General features: G+C 46.3%; 1 protein-coding gene across 2 annotated transcripts in view; it reads left to right on the top strand.

Annotated features, from left to right (window-relative positions):
- The first annotated feature begins 1,611 nt into the window (after positions 1 to 1,611).
- Positions 1,612 to 21,225, top strand: part of PRKCH (protein kinase C eta) — a 245,639-nt gene continuing 226,025 nt past the window's right edge. For both annotated transcript variants that reach the window (XM_045579958.1, XM_036434712.2), the window contains exon 1: positions 1,612 to 2,481. In XM_045579958.1, coding sequence (XP_045435914.1) covers positions 2,119 to 2,481 — 363 coding nt within the window. In that variant the 5' untranslated portion in view covers positions 1,612 to 2,118. The remainder of the gene's footprint in view (positions 2,482 to 21,225) is intronic.

Genomic DNA, 21,225 nt, shown 5'->3' with positions numbered 1-21,225 from the left:
TTCACATCCCAACCCAGGGCAGCGGTGAGCTGTCCACCATTTGGGGATAGTCTTTTTTCAGTGGTTCTTAAAGCTACAGCCTTGCTCTTTGGAGGAGACGTTGACCCAAGTAGACTCCTTGACCTCTTCCCCTGGAGCACAAGATCCCCCCAGGAGCTCCTGGATGCTGGGGAGCTTGCTCTACAAACCCTGCCTAAAGCTAGGGTGTCATTAGGATGATGCACTGCAGCCCTGCCCTGTTCACTTAAGGAGGTCTTGGTATTTTAAGATAGGCCCTCCCGCACCAGCCCATTGTTCTTGTTTTCTTCCTACAGTGCACCTCCGTTCACTGGCTTCAAATTGTGAGAACCCCCTAGGTTGGAGAGCCCCAACAGGGCACCGGGGAAAAGGGTGCTACAAGAACAATCAGCACCCAAGGGAACCTGAATAACCAGACAGAATTATTTTAGCATCTGAACAATGGCCTAGGCCAGGGGTCAGCAAACCGCGACTCCCGAGCCACATGCAGCTCTTTGGACCCTTGAGTTTTTAGCAAAGGCCAGCTTAGGAGGACCCTAATGAAGTTCATAGCAATGTACCTACCTATATAGTTTAAGTTTTAAAAAATGTGGCTCTCAAAGGAAATTTCAATCGTTGTACTGTTGATATTTGGCCCTGTTGACTAATTAGTCTGCCGACCACTGGGCTAGGCTCCGTGAGAGACTCATCGGTGTGTGTGGCTGGTCCTCAGGGAGAAAGATCTGTCCTAAAGGAAAGGAGACGAAAACTGCTGGTGCCACGAGTGGGGAGAAGCACTCCGACTCGAAAACACTGCAGCAACCCGGGTCTTTGAAGAGGCCACTGCTTTGGTGCCCCGTGCCAGGGACCGGGGATGGCGCGTGTGGGCACGCCTTCTGCCTTTGCCACGCAGGGCCCGGTGGACAGAAACCACCGGCCAAGGAAGAGCCTCATTACATCTCGGCCATGGCTGTCTTCAGAACCAACCTTTCCTGCTCTTTGTGCAACAAGACACACCTCTCGAGGGAGGAAGGAGGCGGACAGGATTTCCATCCTTGCTACTGCCCTATTTAAAAGAAAAAAAAACAACCATCGTGTAATTACCCTCTGCAGGAAAGGCACACAAACAGGATGGGCCCCGAGTTGAACCAGGATGAGCCATCCCCGTAAAGATTAGGAAAAGGAACCTCCCCGCCGCCGGGTGCCCTCCTCCAGCCGGGGCCTCTCCCAGAGGGCCAGGCAGAGTCACCAGCCCACCTTGCAGGGCGGGAGGGAGGGAGGGCGCGGGAGACCTCGCCGCCGCCCGGGTTCCCCGGTTCCTCCTCCTGCACCGCCTCCTCTTCCTCCTCCTCCCTCCCCGCCTTCCAGCGTGTCTCCCGCGCCTCAGGTGTTCCCTGGCTGAGGCTACAGCTCTTCCCGGTTCGGCCTGCACCTGGGTGGCCTCCAGCCGGCTCGCACCCGGGACCCCGGGCGGCGGGGAGCGCGCAGACGGGCCGGGGCTCCCCGCGGAGCGCGCCCGGCCCCCGGGGCCCGCTGCCGGCCGGCGGGGCGCCACGCCCCCGGAGGGGAAAGGCGCGGAGCCGCGAGTTTCGGTGAACTTGAAGCCCGCACCAGTCGGGGATGCGGCGGCCGCGGCGGCTGCTTCCTGGTCTGAAGCTCGCCGAGTGGGGGAGAGCGTGAGCCCGCGGAGGCGGGGGCAGGAGCGCAGCTCCCGGAGGCGGGGAGGAGGCGCCGGGGCTGGAGCTCGCCGGACGGGTCGCTCTGGCTCTCCGCGGAGAGGAGCCTCCCGGCTCCGGAGAAGGGGCGAGCCCCGCGCGAGACCCCGGGCGGCGCCGCGCGCTCGAGGCGGACGCTCGGACCCCCCCGGCCCGCGGCGGGCTCGGCGCCGGGCTCCCCTCCTTTCCAGCCCGCGAGGCGGAGAGGCCGGGAGGGAGGGGAGAGGAGGGTCCCGCGGGGAAAAAGACGACGGAATGGCCCGGCGGCGAGGGGGACCCGGGCGCTGCGCTCCCCAGGACCTGCCGCCGCTCCTACCGCTGCCGCGAGGACTGGCCTGAGCCGGGGCCCCAGGCTTCCCCGTCGCCAGCCAGGGCGGCCCCCCGGGGCCCGGGCAGCGGCGCCGGCATGTCGTCCGACACCATGAAGTTCAATGGCTACCTGAGGGTCCGCATCGGCGAGGCTGTGGGGCTGCAGCCCACCCGCTGGTCCCTGCGCCACTCGCTCTTCAAGAAGGGCCACCAGCTGCTGGACCCCTACCTGACCGTGAGCGTGGACCAGGTGCGCGTGGGCCAGACCAGCACCAAGCAGAAGACCAACAAGCCCACGTACAACGAGGAGTTCTGCGCCAACGTCACGGACGGCGGCCACCTGGAGCTGGCCGTCTTCCACGAGACGCCGCTGGGCTACGACCACTTCGTGGCCAACTGCACCCTGCAGTTCCACGAGCTGCTGCGCACCGCCGGCGCCTCGGACACCTTCGAGGGCTGGGTGAGTGGCTTGGGGCGTCCACTGCACCTCTTCAACCCCCTCCGCTTGTCAGAACTCGCGGGGGTCCCACTTTCCCATCGTTCTTCCCCACCCCCCCCGCCCCCAGCTCCGCGGAGGTGGGAATTCCCTCCAGACTTTGGTCCGTGCCCAGCTGGTGACGCGACCGCGGTGGGTGTGTGCGGGCGCAGGTGTGTCTCCGGGAAGCCGATGTGGCTATGGTCCCCTTTCCCGATGGCAGCTTGGGCTAACGGGATGGCAGGGCGGGGGGAGGGGGGAGAGGGAGAACCCACCATCTGTCCAGACTTATGGGGAGGCGCCCCAACTCCCCGCACGCGCTTCACACGCAGGAAAGGAAAGTGTGATAGGAAAGGGACTTGATTTGGGTAAAGGACTTAGTACTTTAAGCGTATCTTAGGAGAAAGCCATGCATTCTCGCAGGTATTATTCATAGTGTTTATGGATACGTGTTGGCTCAGCGGCTCTGCCGTGCACACGTGTTCCAGCATGCAGATCCATTAGATCCCAGAGGTGCATAACCCACGCTGGCGGGGATTGGAGTGCCTGGGTCTGCACTTGAGCAAAGTTTTATTGTTGAGCAGTTTTCCAAGGCGATGAGGTTCACAGGTGTTCGCAAGGAACGTCACTAGTTCAGTCTTGATCTGAAAGGTGTGAGTCCTGCAAGGTGCATGTCTGCTGTTGGGGAGAGAGAGAGCAGCGGGAGCTCTCTGGAGTTTGGGGAGCCCGCCACACCTGCTGGCACTTCTGCGTATTGACCAGCAGCTCCCCGCAGCTCCCACTTGCCTCAGCTTTTCACACAGTTTCCGTGAGGCAGCACGTGTGCTGTAAATAAACTAAGTTTTCTAGAGCACTCTCCACAGTGCTAAGACGCTTGTGCTTATTAAGCCTCCTGCCGTCCTTGTGGTGCAGTTGTTATCCTTCCCGCTTTTGCATGATGAGGTGATAATTATAATGAAGTGGTCTCATTGAGCAGAATGGAGTGAGCTGTGTGTATGGAGGACACCGGTGTTGAACCCAGAATGGGAAGCAGTATTGAAAATCCATTTGAAATTAACAAGTGGTGGAATCAGATGAGTGATAATGAAGACTATTTAGATATTTCTTTTACACTTTAAGGAACTGATCGTTTTGTGGTAGATTCCCTAAAATTACGAGTGGCTTGTGGAGCTATCCCTTTCTTTTGAATAGATGTAAAACAAAACAAAACAAAACACCTCCAATGACTGTTTAACCCTATCATCAAATTATACTGAGTTAATTTTCCTTCAGCTGTTTTTATGTGGAGTTTAAAAGTGCCCTAGAGAGGAATGGCTAAAATACAGTCAGAGATTGACATTTTATCCTGTGAGTTTCTGGACAGGAAATAGAGGTCAGCTTAGGGATCCACATGGAAGTACTGAGTGGCTGAGGAGGAGTTAGGTTGGGTAGAGCTCTGACTTGAGGAGGTAGGTTGTGAAGGATGGTGGTGCAGACTGGCAATGGCCCACAGAGGCATGTCTTCCAGAGGGAGGTAGACTGGTCCTTCTTACTCTCAGTCTGCACATTTCCATCCCTTGGGGAGCTTTTAAAACTTCTGCTTTTAAGTACTCTATTTTAAATATATTTTATTGATTTTGTACAGAGAGGAAGGGAGAGGGATAGAGAGTTAGAAACATCGATGAGAGAGAGTCATCGATCAGCTGCCTCTTGCACTGGGGATATGCCCGCAACCAAGGTACATGCCCTTGACCGGAATCGAACCTGGGACCTTTCAGTCCCCAAGCCGACGCTCTATCCATTGAGCCAAACCGGTTTCGGCCAGCTTTTAAGTACTCTAGATAAACACCTCTGCCCGTGGGACCCCAGCATCCGTACTTTTACGCTTTCCCGGTAATTCGAATGTGCAGCTGAGGCTGAGAACCCGTGGCCTAAATGTCGATCAAAAGAAGAGAATTAGGAGCAGCATCAAATGTAGGAAGCTTAGGTTACCTGACCAGGTGTAGGTGTGCAGAGCTGCTTACTGGCCCACTGGATGAACAAAGATTTAAATATCTATATCTACAATTAATTACAAATATAATTAATTATATTTAGATGTTTAATATAACCCGCTGGTGGTGTTTTGGAAAACATGAGTGTTCGGTAGGGTAGGCCAGCATTTAAATGACCTTGAAACAAGTTATTTGTCATGCATTTATTTATTTATTTATTTATTTAAAGTTCTGGGTATTTTGAACCAACTTTGATGATAGCACCTTTTTTTTCATATTTTTAAAGGAAAATAATCTTAGGAAAGTGTTTGGCAACATGAATGCTTTTAAAGATTCTTTATATAAAGTTCTAAAGATGATTTTGAAGTTTAGAATTGCTATATTAAATAGAAATGTGTAGTTTTTTGGACAGTTAAAAATGGAATAATCAAATTTACTCCACAATGAAATTATGTTGCAATTGGAATTATAAATTGTTACTCTAAAAAAATCTAGCAACTTCGTTTTAGCTCGAGTATGTGAACAGATGAAAACAGAAGAAACCTTTATCGTTAGCATAAAACAAGAGTTGTTATGCTTTCTGACTTAACGTGTACTTTCTGAGTATCAAGGAGGTAATTTAAATTGATTTTAGTATCAGTTTTGTCGATATTACCTTCTAAGCTTGATGAGAAAATGGGTTATACCTGTTTTATTCCGTATATTCTTAATACCAAACAGTGCCTGACAGTCTTTACAAATCTAGATAAAGCCTAAGGAGAGGGAGATATAGCTAAAGAAGTTCTTAAGCAGAAATTCACAGTAGTAAACACTTTAATTAGAAAGGTCCTCAAAAGACCTAAGTTTCCACCTAAAACTAGAAAAGAAGAGCAAATTGAACCCAAAGTAAACAGAAAGAAGGAAATTATAAAGATAGCAGAAGTCAGTGAAGTAGAAAGCAGAAACAATAGAGAAAATCAATGAAACGAAAAGCTGGTTCTTTGAAAAAATTAATACAGTTGATGAACGTCAAGCAGAATGATCAAGAGAAAAGAAAAAAGAGAGAATACAAATTGCCAATATTAGGCATGAGAGAACATCACTATAGACCACACAGACATTAAAAAATATTTTGAACAATTTTTGGCCAGTAAATGCCATAATTTAGAGGAAATGAACAAATTCCTTAAAAGATACAAACTACCCAAACTCACTCAAATAACTTGACTTTATCTATTAAGGTAATTGAATTTATAGTTGAAAACCTTCCAATTTGTAGTTGAAAACCTACAATGCAAATTTAAGGTCCTCGTAGGCTTTATTGGTGAATTCTACCGTATGTTTAAGGAAGAAATGTTGCCAACTTGACACAAACTATTTCAGAAAATAGAAGGAAACACACCCCAACTCATTCCATGAAGCCAACATTATCTTTATACCAAAACCTGATTAAAATATTAAAAACAAACAAACACTACAGACCAGTGTCTTTTGTGGACAAAGATATAAAAATTCTTAAATCTTAGCAAATCCAACTCAACAATATAGCAAATGGGTAGTACACCATGACCTAATCAGGTTTATAACTAGGATAGCAACGTTGATTTATATATAAAAATCAATTCATGCAATTCTTTATATTAACAGGATAAAAAGAGATTTATATGATCTTCTGTATAGATCATATTTAAAATGATCTATTAAGAATCAATGAATTGGACTTTATCAAAATTAAGAAGCATCGCTTTTCAAAAGCCACTTAGAAAATGAAAACACAAGCCATAGACTGGGAGAAAATATTTACAACATGTTAATCAGATAAGGAGTTGTAACATCAGTATATAGAAGAATTCTTACAACTCAATAATAATGAGAAAAATACCCAATTATACAAAGATTTGAATAGGACCATCATTGACAAATAGTACATTAAAAGATACTCAAAATCATTAGTTGTCAATGAAATGCAAATTAAAACCAAAACCCATTGTAAAGGCTAAAATTAAAAAGATCGGCTATCAAAGTGTTGGTGAGGGAGGGGAGCAACTGGAACTTTCATATCCACTGTGAGAAATAGAAAATGGTACAGTCATGTTGAAAAAACGGTTTGGCAGTTTCTTAAAATGTTACACATACATCTACCATATAACCTAGCTACTCTTAAGTATTTACCAAGAGAAATGAAAGCATTTATATAAAGACACTCACATGAATGTTTACAGCAGCTTTATTTGTAGGAGCTCCCAAACTGGGAACAACTCAAATATCAGTGAACAGTTGAATGTTTATGCACAAGTCGTGCATAACATAGTAGGAGCATAAAACAAAAAATACTAATTAGTAAAAAGTGAACTATTGATATCTGCAGCAATACTGATGATTATACTGAGCGAAAGAAGCCAGACAAAAAGGAGTACACACTGTATTTATGCAAAATCCCAGGAAATGAAAACTAGTGTGTAGGGGCAGGAAGCACATTGATGGTTGTCTGGGAATGGGAGGATGGAGGTGAGGGTCTGCTGGATTACAAAGGAGGCATAAGGAAACTTCTGAGGAAATGGAAGCAGCCATTGTTTTGATTGTGGAGATCATTTCACAGTTATATATGTATGTCCAAGCTCATCAAATACGCTCCCTTTTAAGACTGTGCATGTAATTGTGTGCCAATTATACCTCAAAGCTGTGGAGGAAAACTATGTGTAATTATTATTCCTCTTTTATGAAAAAGATGTTAAATAAGTAAATGAATTAGATTTAAGCCAAGGTCGACTTAAAAATTGCATTGTCTTTTTAGTGCAGAAAATAATTTTCAGAGTACGAGCATAAAACAAAAAAACAAAAAAACCAATTCATTAAAGACCGTTCTTGTTTTTTGGACAGAATGTTGTTTTCTAAGTGATCCCTGTCAATTTTTTTTCTGTTTATACTGGAACATGTTTATTTTGCATAATTTCTTTCTGTTCTGAAACCCGAAGTTGTGTCTCAATTAAAACCTTATATCTGTCTTTCATATATTTGCTCACGATTTGCTGGCTTCCCATCTAATACTTAATGCAGAGCATGGGGACGGGGTGGGGGGAGGCAGGAGGAGCTGGAGGCTGCGTCATGGAAAGACCTTGGCATCCCCGCAGGAAGGAAGGACCTGCTTGGCGGGATCCCAGGCCCTTTTCCTGGTTCAGCCCTCTTGAAGACATTCTGTTCCCTGCAGGCTGGGGGCTGCTCTCTCCCAGCTTCTGAGCGAGGTACCTGCCAGCCTTGTCAGGTGAAGCAGCCAGGTCACCACCGAGCAGTCTTGGACTCTTTCCCCTTGATCCCTGCATCCAGATGCATACATTTATAGCGTCAACATTCTTCTAGGATCAGGGGTCTTCAAACTACGGCCCGCAGAGGAGTCTGATCCGGCCCGCCAGGTTTTTTGGGCAGTGAGCGCAGCCGAGGTGTTACAGTAGGAATTAGTAGTTCATATAGTCTGGCCCTCCAGCTCTCTGAGGGACCGTGATCTGGCCCCCACTTTAAAAAGTTTGAGGACGCCTGTTTAGGTTCAATATCTAGCACTCCACTCTCTTTTGTGCTTTGTAGTGGTTATTCTCAGAAGTTTTTTTAAAAAATATATATTTTATTATTTTTTTTACAGAGAGGAAGAGAGAGGGATAGAGAGTTAGAAACATCGATGAGAGAGAATCATCGATCAGCTGCCTCCTGCACACCCCCTACTGGGGATATGCCTGCAACCAAGGTACATGCCCTTGACCGGAATCGAACCCGGGACCCTTCAGTCTGCAGGCCGACGCTCTATCCACTGACCCAAACCGGTCTCGGCTATTCTCACAGTTTTTTATTTTTTATTTTTTTCTGAGCCAACTTGTGAGGCACTCTAACTGGTGGATTAAGTCAGTGTTTAAGGGAAAGATATGTTTTAGCTTCTAGGGGAGGTTAATTCCAATGCACATGAGTTGTATTGGATATATTGTTTCATTGTAGGAACTTTGCTGCACCAGGGCTGCTGTTTTATCATGCAGGTTGTGGCTCAGATGTTTCCTCCTCAGAGAGCATTTTCCTGACCGCGTTAATTATCTTGCCAGCCTTCATTACCCTCATCACTCTCTGAGACCTGTCTGCTTACTGTACCTTTGTCCTTCAGAATGTAAACATCTTGAGACAGGGACTCCCGGCTCTCTTATCCAGTGTTCTAGCTCCAGCACCTTAGAGTAGGCACTAAGTATTTGTCAGAAAAAAGATTAAAAAAATTTTGTAACCCTCTCTTAGAGGAGAGAGGATATTTTTCCCATTAATTTTTTTTTTTTTTTTTTTTTTTTTTTTTTTTTTTTTTTTTTTTTTTTTTTTTTTTTTTTTAGGGAGAGTGGAAGGGATGGGTGGGAGATGGGGGAAGACAGAGACAGAGACAGACATCAACTTTAGAGAGACACATCGATTGGCTGCCTCCCACCTGCACCTTGATGATAAGCCAGGGATTGAACCTACAACTGAGGTACCTGCCCTTGACCGGGAATCAAACCCATGATTCTTTGCTCAGCAGGCTGACTCTTTATAACCACTGAGCCAAACCGGCCAGGGCAAGAATGATTTTTTAAAATGTAATTTTGGGGCAGGTAAAGTGTAAGTACTTTGGGAACATCTTTCTTTAAACATTCTGTTTGTCTTCGTAAAGAAAAGAAATGAAAATAATTGGGGAGTGACCAATCATTGTGGTTATTGCAGTGTCCCTCTTTTGCATCAGCTAACGATGTACCAATATGTGCTTGAAAGACTGGACCAGATTTCTCTGCCCTTGGAATATGGTAATGGATTGAAAATTCTGTACGGGAAACTCCTTGCTTTTGTTCCATTTTAAAAGACTATGACTTAAAAACCCGTTAAAATGTTCTAACTTTGTTCACTAATAACTTGAGAGTCTGACGTGTTAAATTAGGAGCAGCAAGAAAAAAGCATTCAAAGGCTGTACTGCAACCACGGAGAGCTAATGAGGTTGGTGGGCAGAGTGTGTGAATCATTTTATCTTATGCAACTCTTAGCACAGTTTTGATACTTAGCAAGTGCTTAGAATGGTGACTAGTTGTGATAGTAAAAATACAACACACTTTAATGAGATGGGCAGCATTTACTTAGATTAAGAGAGGTGCCTTGGGCTTCTGTAGTCTCTCTTTTGTTTTATAAAACAATTGACTAGATCAGGTTCCCTTTTTTAGTGTTGACTGCTTAGCTCCATTTTTATTAGAATATGATGAAAATGAGGCCTGAATGGAAACTCAGTACTGGTCTCCTCTTTCTCGCTCTCATCATAGCTGTATCTGAAGTGATCTTTCTCAGTGGCCAAGCCGACAGTCATTACTTAACCGCTCGGTGGTTCCCCACTGCTTCGGATAAAGCACAGCTCGTTACATGGTGTAGAATGTTCTCCATGGTCTGGCCCTTGGCTTTCTCTCGATCCTTCTAACCCACACTGAGCTCCAGGCACCGCGAGCATCTCAGGTCCGCCAGGCTCACATTGCTAATTCCCCCCTGTGCTTCACTGTGGCATCACTTACCCAGAAAACTCCTGGACTTGTCCAGCCTGGGTCTGGTCCTCCTCCTTGGAATTCCCTCAGCATCCTGAGATCCCCACGGTCCACGCTCCCCTCCATCCTGAAGGAATGGGCGTATGAATGGATTGGGCTCTCATGGGAGTGTGTGGTATTGGTCAGAGGGAGTTCAGGATGTGTTAATGTGGGCAGTGCACTGATCCGGCCCCTCAGCTTCTGGGGTAGCTGCTCTAACAGAGTCTTGCATGTTTTTTCATGACATGCCAAGCCCCAGGTGAGCATTCGTCCACCACTGAGCATGACCTGTGTCCTGGGCCTGTGCTCTGCCCTGTGAACAAGATGGACATGATCCCTTCCTTTATAGTCCTCATAGTTCCAGGAGTGAGGTAGATTGGGGTGGGGTGGGGATGATAACCAGGAGATTATAGAACAGAAATAAGCACTAAGATACCACTGAGCACTTGGTTTGAGGAGACCAGAGACATTTTCCTGGAGGGAAAATGAGAGCTGATTTTTAAGGCCCCAGCATAGATAGCCACAGGCCTGCTTTATTTAAATGCCTGTGGAAAATCATTCCTCAGAAGAAGAAAAGGAACTTCTGATGCAATAATGCTTTCCCAGAGAGACATCACAGGTGCCCTTTTGAAAGGTAAAGTCTCCTGACCCCGGAAAAGTTCCCATCCTTGGAAAGTTTGGGAGGGGATTATGTTGTCCTGCTTGCTAGCAGATGGCCTGAGAGAACATTTGAGTCCCAAAGGCAGAACGCAGTAACACACTAGGCGAACTAACTCACACCCGACACTTTGTACAGATCATAAAGGACCCGCAGCCACTGAAGCAGGAGGGTCACCTAGTTCAGAACAACCACAAAGCCAGGGAGCTCTTAGGCCCCTGGACAGCCTGCAGGAGTAGTCATTTGGCAGAGGTGTTTGTGACATTGAATCTGACTGCATTTAGTTCTTAGGTTGAGCTTCAGTTTGCCACAGACCACACCACTCCCTATTACAACCCTTCCTTTTGACTCATTACATGCTCAGAGGGTTTTTTTTTAGGGCTTTTAAAGCTCCAGCCTTAGTTTTCAGTGTGGGAACCCAAACTGCAGCTAAAGCAGGACTGTTGCCTTAGCTCATGTGATTTATGACAGACGGATATACACAAACAAACATTCAACATCTACATACATGTGTAGACAGACTTATTTAGATGTATTTATATATCTTTATTCATTTATAAATACATTCCACTAGATGTATGTTTATTTAAATACTTATGTATCTACAATTTTAGAGCAAGCTAGTTTATTCTATCTAATAAAAAGGAGATATGCAAATTAACCATCACTCTGTCACAAAAATGGCGGCGCCCATAGCCACAAGATGGTGGCACACAGTTCTCTCAGCCCTGTGGAGTCCCCCAGTCCCGGGAGGGGGAGTGGTGGCCTCTGAGAGTGGGCAGTGTGAGCAGCCTGACAGAAAGCTTACTTCATTGCTGCGGTGACGAGGCAAGCATTCTGTACCCGGGTGTGGATGGGCCTCTGGGCCGTGGAGAGCCTCTGGGCAGCAGATACAGAGTGGCCAGCCCCCGTGGAGAGCTATTGACGCATGGATTCATGCATAGGGCGACTAATCCAATATAATAAAAGGCTAATATGCAAATTGACCGCTGAAACAACTGGTCGCTGTGATGCACATTGACCATCAGGGGGGCAGACACTCAATGCAGGAGATGCCCCTGGTGGTCAGTGCACTCCCACAGGGCGAGTGCTGCTCAGCCAGAAGCACTGAGCTGGGCTTATGGCTGGTGAGCACAGTGGTGATGGGAGCCTCTCCTGCCTCCCTGGCAGCGCTAAGCCATCAACCAGACATCCTCCCAGGGCTCCTGGACTGAGAGAGGGCACAGGCCAGGCTGAGGGACGCCCCCTGAGTGCACGAATTTCATGCAGTGGGCCTCTAGTAAAATATGTGGGGAGTTAACTGCAGATTAGTATTGTATTAAGTACTAATTTAAAAAAAACTCTCTTTGTATTTCATTATACAGTGTCCAGCAATATGTCAGTGTTTTGTCATCATGGGAGTGAGGAGAGCTGGGTTCAAGGTGTGGCTTTGCTGGAGCACTTTTCTTCCCTGGAGCACAGCCCATGCCTTCCCCTGCCCCCTCTTCTTCCCTCTCAGGAGTACATCTCCTAAACTCCGAGCGTCCCCACCAGATTGCAGCCAGGGGAGCAATGGGCAGCCATAGCTCCTCCCAGGCTCACCTGCTGACCCTGTCTCCAAGGCCCCCCTTTCCAGTGAGCCCATAGCATCTCCCCCTAGGCTCTCTTCTGTTGCTTCTTCTATCCTAAGCCCTTCCTTGATTCACTGTCCCCAGCTTTAATAAATGTACTCCAAGTTAAAAAAAATAAAAAGGTGTGGTTTTGCCAACTATCGCCTGTGACTTTAGGCAAGCCCAGACTGGCAAGGTCTCAGTTCCCTGGTTTATATCGCCAGGGGGTGCACTAGCAGATATCTGAGGACCTCCCATCTCTAGGCCTCAGCTTCCGCGTGTTAGGCAGTTGCATCTTTTCTTCTCTTTTGCGGTAATTGGTTTGGCTTTTAAGTAGTCAAAATGAACTATGTCTTATCAAAGTTATTAACTCCCGAGAATTAAATTGGTCTAAATCTAAATTTCCCAGGCTTAGAGAGGACTTAGCTCAGGTCTAAATAACTTTAAGCACCGATAGTGATGTTGATGCTATTTCCTTGGCTTAGAATCTGATTTAAGGAATTACACGGGGCCCTCATTTTAAGCCATGCAGCTATAGTTCTTGATTTGCGCTACTGGGCTCCTTGTTCAACGGGGATGGCTGTACGTCATGTGAGAGAGACTAAGAATCCCACTGTTTGAGCTTTTGCTAGAAGCCTTTCTCACTAGCGCCATAATTAATGATTTGTAGACACCAAGTGTCTGTAGCCACCTTTTACGCATCCACCCTAGGTGATGACAAATACTACACATCACTTATAGAACAGACGTTTTAATTAAACAGAGGAATGAGCCCAAGGGTATTGGCTATCTAGTGTTTAAGTGCAGCTCTGAAGAATTTCATGAGATGGGAAATTGTTGAGAATGATGTTGCTGAACAGGGAGACTGATCACAATTACTATGCTCGTGTATTTCTCTGTGGCATCAGTAAGTTAGTAGTGATTGTCAAAGCACACAGGACTTTTTAGTAGAAAGACCACTTTAGTAGAAAGACTCACGATCAGTGCTTTTGCAGTGTACTGACTTCTAGAAAGTTCCTTTGAGTTTATGTAAGTTTTATCCTGTGCACCTTTGTCCTTATAGGGAGATGTTTGGTTTGCACTTATGGTAAAAAAAGACAAAGAAAAAAAAAAAAAAAGACAACTGCCAGAGAATAGAACCATTCATGGCCACCACAAGCCCCTCATAATTACAGTAATAAACTCAGTCTATGGGGACAGTGTGAGCATGTTCTAGACTTGCTTCTGTTCTCCAAGTGCTTAAACCCAAACCACAACACTGCATGCTCCTTTGAAAGTCATACTTGCCCCCTGTACTTGCATTGCACTCTTCCTACACTTCTCTCATAGCACTTAAATGTGATGCTGTGCCTCCCTCCTCACACTGGACTTTGGTGTTCTTGTCCGTGATGTCAGAGTGGGGGCAGCCTGAGCTCTATGGTTCTGGTTCTGGTTCCTTTGGTTAATGAAAATTCTGCTCCCTTGTGAAATAGTTGTGGAGACTGTTCTGCTGATGCTCAGATTTGTTCTCAGCACTGAAATTAGTATTTCTGGAAGAGTGCAGGAAAGTCATAAATATAGTAGCGTAATCCCTTAAACGGAATGCATTTATTAATCTGGGAGCCATGGAGCTCTTCAGTGCTTTATTAGACATGATCATTGCTCCATCACAGTACAAAAGAGTTGAGAACAGGTTCTCAGCAGAAGCAGTGCTTCCGAGAAGGGCTTTTGAGCCCTGGACCCATTTAGTGATGATGAAAGCGATGGTCTGTGTCCAGGGAAGTGCACACATGCATATTGGCAATATGCTGGGAGCAGCGTCACCAGAGTGATGGTCCCTGAGGCCTGACGTGAACACGGGGCCTCGGATTAAGAAACACCAGCTGAGAGAAAGGTGTCAAAAAGAAGGACTCTTAATTTCTGACTCCCCGGACGTGGTTCTACCATTTCCCCCTGTATTGGAGGACATTTTCACTGCAGCTAATCATGGACGACAAACCGCAGAAAGGGGGAGCTGTGAATTTTAGAGAAAAAGATGTGTTTAAAAATGTATTCTCACTTCTGGCTCCTGGTGAAGTATACCAAATGATGACCCATTTTGGGACCTTTTGAGTTTGTTATTTAGGTATTTTCAAAAGCCTCTATTTTTGTAGGCGTTTCTTTGATGTTTGCAGTAGATGAAAAGTTAGAAAAAAACACACACAACCAAAAAACTAGGACAGTTTGAGTGACCTTGGCTTGGTACCTTTTTGTTAATACAAACTTTTCCCCTGTAAAAAAGAGACAGGATTTATCTGTACTGGGCATCATGGTGCACACAGCAAAATAATGTCCATAGCAAAATAATGAAACCAGTGGTGCTTTCTGTTCCTCTTGTCCTGTGGCCCCTGATCCCCTATGGCCTTCGACCCCACAAGATTTTCTGATCTTCTCTTTTGAGTTCCAGCTCACCTTGCCAATACCTTGGGAAACAACCTGATGATGGTAGAAACTGAGCTGATTGGAGGTTGCCCACAGCACAGCTTCCTAGCCAGCCAGAGGTGACACTAGAATCTAGCTCTCTGGACTTCGGCCCAAGCTGTTTTCTGGATGCCCCTCAGTGAGAGGCAGAAGCAGCAGGAACGGCATTCACAGGTTTTCATTGAGTGCCTGCTATGTGCCCGACTCCATTCTAGGTATAACAGATAGGGCAAGAGAACAAGACACCCAGAGTCTACTCTAGCATGGAGAGATATGTAATAAGCAGGCAAGCAGGGGATTGCAAAAATAACAAATGGTGGTTAGATGCTAAGTAGAGAGTTAACACAGGGGGGTGTGATAGAGTGGACAGAGAGGGACTCACGGAGAGGGTGACATTTCAGTTGAGACCTGAGAGACAGGTAGCCACCATGTGAAGATTAGAGAAAGGGCACCCCCTGCCAAGGGCACAGCTGAGGCAGAGGGCACAGCTGAGGCTGGAGCAAGCTTGACATGCGGAGAAACAAACAGAAGGATTAGGAAAACAGTAGTTTTGGTTTGTGTTGGCAAGTTCATGGCATCACCCCAGCTCTGCTACAATGAGTGAGACCCTTGATCTCTGACTGGTTTCTCCTCTAGAAAATGGTGCTAATGTTAGTACCTCATGGGATTGGTGTGAAGGTTAGATTGAACGTTAAACGTGCCCAGCATAAAATAGGCCCTCAAGAAATGGTCCTTTGGGTTACTTTTACTCTCCCAAGGAAATTTTGACAAGGGCCTTTGGAAAATAACCATATTGGCCAAAGAAAGCCATTCCATAAGGTTGCATAGTAGACAATGGGGGTAATGTAAAAAGTTGTAGAGAATCGTAGGCCATGTAAAAGTCTCCTGGGGATGGGGTCTTGTTGGTGCCCTTCAGATAACATAGAAGCATTTGTTTACATTCTGACTCTTTTCAGCACCATATTTTCTAAAGAGAGAACAGAGGAAAAGAGACAAAGACCAAGAAGTGTATTCAAAATTTTTGAGTGATATATTTGTTTTCTGCAGACTCATAAGTATTAGTGGAAAGTTTCAATATTTAGAGCACATGTGTCAAATACAAGGCCCGCGGGCCAAATCCGTCCCGCCAGGCCTTGCAATGTGACCCGCACTGCGCTGTCATCACTGCACTCCGCTGCGTTTCCATCACAATGACAGTTTATGACTGTTCAGTAAACCATTCGGCCCGCGATTTAGGCTGGATTTTAGATTTTGGCCCCTTCTCTGATTGAGTTCAACACCCCTAATTTAGAGGAATAGGATAATTATAATAATTGATAAGACCTGAAAGTTTTTTTTTAAAAAAGACAAACTATAAATTATGGATGAGAATTAAAAACATGGTGCCAGTCATCATAAAGGAAATAAAACCTCAAAAATTAAAAATAACTACATAGAGTTGATTCTTGTTTACTACTGAAAGCTCTTTTACTTTATTGACTATAATTTTGTGAATTAACTCTGGATAATTTTGCCTACTTTGAACAATTTTGGATAATGCCTATTTTGGCATCTTGCTGATTTCCAGAATATTTCCAACCTCCCCTTAAATATCCATTTGTCTGTGCATACTGGAAAAAGACACACCAGCATTTGCCTAAGCCACATAAACTAGGATGCAGAATCTGCAATTACAGAGTAATAGTACACAAATACAGGCTTTGAGGAATATTTATTGGACGACTACCATAATTATCAGTGCATCATAGTGTGATGGTTGGGTGTCAGCCAGATTAGGGCTCAACTATTAGGTCTGCCTCTCATTAGCAGAGGTCATTTAACTTTTGCCACTCCCGGCTTTCTCATCATAACATGGTCCCTACCTCACAGGGTTATGTGAGAATACAGCGAGGAATTATGTAAACCGTCTAGTGCAGTGTATGACACATACTGCTGCAGAAAAATTATCATCATTGTCACCACCACCATCACTCTACCCCAGTACTTAAATATGAAATCATGGGCCCAGCCTTTTCTGAAATGAACTCTGAAAACAGTAAGACATTTATTTACATACAATAGAGTTTTTAATTTTAGAGAAGGGTTTAGAGTTTTTTAATATTAAAAGCTTTCCTAGGAGGTTTATGAGTTCAGCCTCTTGTTTATGCTTTTTATTTGAGACTAGAGAGGCCCAGTGCATGAAATTTGTGCACGGGGTGGGGAGGTTCCTCAGCCTGACCTGCACGCTCTCCAATCCGGGACCCCTTGGGGGATCAGGCCTAAACTGGCAGTCGGACATCCCTTTCAAAATCCGGGACTGCTGGCTCCTAACCGCTCGCCTGCCTGCCTGCCTGCCACCTATCTGCCCTCCTCTGCCAGCCTCATTGCTCCCAAGTGCCCTTCCTTGCTGGCCCGATCTCCCCCAACTGCTCTACCCTGCTGGCCCAATCGCCCCTAACTGCCTCTGCTGTGGGCCCCACTACCATGGCTTTGGAAGGAAGGCAGGATGACCAGAAGATGTCCAGTCCACCCTGTCATGTCCAGTCGATCCATCTAACTAGCACATTACCCTTTTATTAGTATAGATTCTGGAGTGTAAATCACTAGGACAGTTACTGGTAGAAGAGGAGATGGTTTGCTTTCCCTAGAATAGGGGTGTCGAACTCAATCAGAGAAGGGGCCAAAATCTAAAATCCAGCCTAAATCGCGGGCCGAATGGTTTACTGAACAGTCATAAACTGTCATTGTGATGGAAACGCAGTGGAGTGCAGTGATGACAGCGCGGTGCGGGCCACATTGCAAGGCCTGGCGGGACGGATTTGGCCCGCGGGCCTTGTGTTTGACACATGTGCTCTACAGTAAGGCCCAGCAGTGTCTGCAATGATGTTGAGCACAGCCTTGGTTTGGGTTGTTCAGAAGTCTCGGTTAGCTCTTGGGCTATGAGAACATATCTTTGAATCTCCCTGCTGGGCCTCCTCACCTTCTTGTCATGCACATCCTGTACCTGGGTTGTGGTTGCATTGATCTGCCAGGGCACTGCTGTTGCAGAAGTCTGGGGGTGTCTGCCCTCCCTTCAGCCTGACCTGCTGCTTTCAGCCCAGGGGTTCTGCTCTCTGTGTGAGCACTAGAGACCCTCCACCTCCCCCAGCCCCTGGCAAAGTGCCCTGCACGGGCTAGGATTCAGGAAACATTTGAAGAATGAAGAAACCCCTCACTGTTTTCATGTCTTGAGTCTGATCAGGATTCAAACACTGTCATCCACTTTTGCTAAAAGATTTTCTCTTTATAAAATTTATATTTCAGATATAGATAGTAATACTCTTGTGTGTGTGTGTGTGTGTGTGTGTGTGTGTGTCAGAGAGAGAGAGAGAGTGAGTTAAAAGTAGCTTAGAGAGAATGAATATGCTAGAGTGATGTTTATTCTCTTGATTTAAATAACTATAAAATGTGTGTGAAAGGACCAGTTGAATCCCAGGTTCCCCAAACAAAATGTTAACTCTTATTTAGATGATAAGAGGTGCTTTTCAAAATAGGAAAATCTGAGACTTACCTTTCTGGCACACCAGAGGTCAGGAATATTAATGACCGTCTGCCCTTGGGAGGAACAGGATACCAGCAGCCAGGGGCATAAACCCGATCATGGTTTCACTGTGACCTTGAAGTGGGAGTTGCCATTGAAGCTTATTTTCCTCAAAATATCCTGTTCCGGCAAAAATAAGTGATTCCCGCGTTGCCTCCTTAGGACTCCAGTGTGCATTTTTCTCTCTGAACTGAGTTCCTAATGGCTCATTGTCGACTCCTTCTGCTGTAATTTGGTTTTATTGAACTTGTGTATGTGGGATTTTGTTTTAAAACAGGAAAAGTAATGATTCTGAAAAATTGTTCCCATCCAGATAGCAAATGTCTTCCCATTAATATTATTTCCATTTATATCTTGAAATCAAATTCACCGAGTGATAATTCTGCTTCAATGACATGTTAAAAAAGAAGCCAACTGACATAATTGGAAGAAAAAAATAGTGGTCTCACCACTCTCTTCAACTCCTCTTCCTCTGACACTGCCCTCCCCCCATCTTACTCTGCAGGCCCCAAACGTCCTGTTATTTGGACAAGCTGAGGTTAGAGTGCGAGTTATATAGTCTGATGGATGCATAAAAGGGAGAAATCAACCAAAGGATTTGTATGCATGCATATAAGCCTAACCAGTGGACACAGACAACAGTGGGGTGAGGGCATGAGTGGGGGGAGGGTTGGGAAAGTAATGGGGGCATGTGGACAAATATGTAATAACCTCAATCAATAAAGAAATTAAGCCCTGGCTGGTTTGGCTCAGTGGATAGAGCGTTGGCCTGCCGGTTAAAGGGTCCCAGGTCCGATTCTGGCCAAAGGCATATGTTCGGGTTGTGGGCTCGATCCCCCGCAGTGGGAGGTGTGCAGGAGGCAGCCGATCGGTGGTACTCTCCCATTATTGATGTTTTTATCTCTCTCTCTCTCTCTTTTTCTCTCTGAAATCAATAAAAAATATTTAAAAAACATTAAAAAAATTAAATTAAAATGAAAAAGAAAATAGAGTGCAAGCTATAACCAGGGGAGCTGGTGTCCCAGCATTCACAGTGTTCTCTGTGAGCACGTACACTAGTCTTCCCGGAGCACAGACGCTGACAGGTGTGTGCTTCCTGCTCTCCCCTGGGGCAGGTCCTGCAGGGTCTTCCGATGAGGGGAACTGCCTGTGCAGTCCCAGTCCTCCACCTGCGTGGTCTGGGTCCCCTCTGTGTCCTCCCTGGGTCACGTGTTCCCTTCCCAGTACCTTCATCCTCTCCCTTCCTCTGGCACCTTCCCTTCAGAAATAGACCCGGGTCCCTCCAAACACTCCTGTCCCCAACTCCACTGCACAGCCACTTCCCGTTTGAAGTGAGGCCCAGATTCTCCCCTTTCCTTCTCAGACGCTCCCCCAAAGAGCTGTCTGCATCTGTCCGCCCCCACTCCCACCCCCGCCTGTCATTATTCTCCCCAATGTAGGCTGGCTTCAGCCTCCATCACTGTGTGAACATGTCTCCTGCAAACCCAGGAATGACCATGTATTCCTACCACTTACCTGTCTTGTTTGCTGCTACATGCTCTTTGAGACAGTTTGCTCCCCTGTTTTTCTGTTACTTTAGCGCCTTCTCGGATTGTTTGTTTGTTTTTGGTGTGTGTACCTTATCTCTCAATCTCCTTAAATATTGTTGTTTCCTGGGCTTTTGTCCTTATATTGTTGTCTCTCTCAGTCCAGATGTCTTGTCTGTTCTCCTGGTCTCAACCATATAGCACACATGCTAAGGGCTTCCAAATTGTGGCTCCCACCTTTGTCCCTGAGCCCGATGCTTGCTTCTAGGACTGGGGCAGGCTCAGGGCAAAGGGCTTTCCACTCCATCTCCTTTATTCCTTACAACAGCTGGTGAGGGATGAGCAGGTAACACAGTGCCTGCCTTTCCTACCCAAGCAAATTGTGGCTTAGGGAGGTCCAAGAACATGTCCAAGGTCTCACGTCTTATGTGCTCGCTGGACACACCTACTTGGATCTCCTTCAGGCTTCTCTAAGTCAATATTGTCCATAAATAAATACTATCATATATCTTTACCCCAACCTGCTCCTCTGCCCATTTTCTCAGGCAGCACTGGTCTCACCTTCGTCCTAGGCATTCTTGTGGAATTTTCTCTCTCCTTTCAGCTCTTTCCCCATTTCAGTTCTTTGTTAAGTCCTGCTGAATTGGCTTGCACAATACTTCCTAAGGCCATTTTCCCCCATCAGCACCACACTTGTTCAGGCCCTTCTCATATAGAGGGATTATTACAATAGCCTTGGAGCTGGTCTTCCTCCCTCAAACCCACCCTCCACAGAGCTGCCTGGACGAACTGTCTAAAGCTCAACCCTAACCTTCCTCCTGCTAGAAATCTTCCCAAGGCTTCCCTAGGCTACAGAGATCAAAATTGGGAAGATTTGCAGTAGTCTGGCCCTTGCCTGCCTCTCCCATTTCACCTCCCACCTCTCCTTGTCTCTTAGTTCATCATCTAGGTACAAATGAGCAATCCGGGCTTTCTTGCTTCTGCTCCTGATTAATTGCCTTCACTTACAGTAGCTATTGGGGGAGCAGAGCAGATAATCCTTTGTACAAAGGACTTGTTATTAGTATTGGAAAGGAAAGGGGTGAAGGAAGTTGTATAGCACAGGTATGTCACTCTCCATGTCACTATCGATAGGCCTGAGCACGCACACGCACATATCCACACACACTTCCATGGGTCAGTTCCCAGCAGTCCTGAGTCCCTGCAATGGCCAGAGACTGTTAGGTGCTAGAGGTGCAAAGCTGAAAAAGCTTACCCTATATGGGGGAGATGGCAAAAGGCCTCTCTTCCATCATAGGGTAGTTGAGTTTAAAATAGAAATGTGGCCAAAACTGGTTTGGCTCAGTGGTAGAGTGTCGGTCTGCGGACTGAAGGGTCCCGGGTTCGATTCCGGTGAGGGGCATGTATGTTGGTTGCGGGCGCATCCTCAGTAGGGGGCGTGCAAGAGGCGG

Source organism: Pipistrellus kuhlii, unplaced genomic scaffold (assembly GCF_014108245.1).
Source record: "Pipistrellus kuhlii isolate mPipKuh1 unplaced genomic scaffold, mPipKuh1.p scaffold_m20_p_1, whole genome shotgun sequence".
Taxonomy (NCBI): Eukaryota; Metazoa; Chordata; class Mammalia; order Chiroptera; family Vespertilionidae; genus Pipistrellus; species Pipistrellus kuhlii.
Note: the sequence above shows the minus strand (reverse complement) of the source record. Positions and strands in the feature narration are given on the sequence as shown.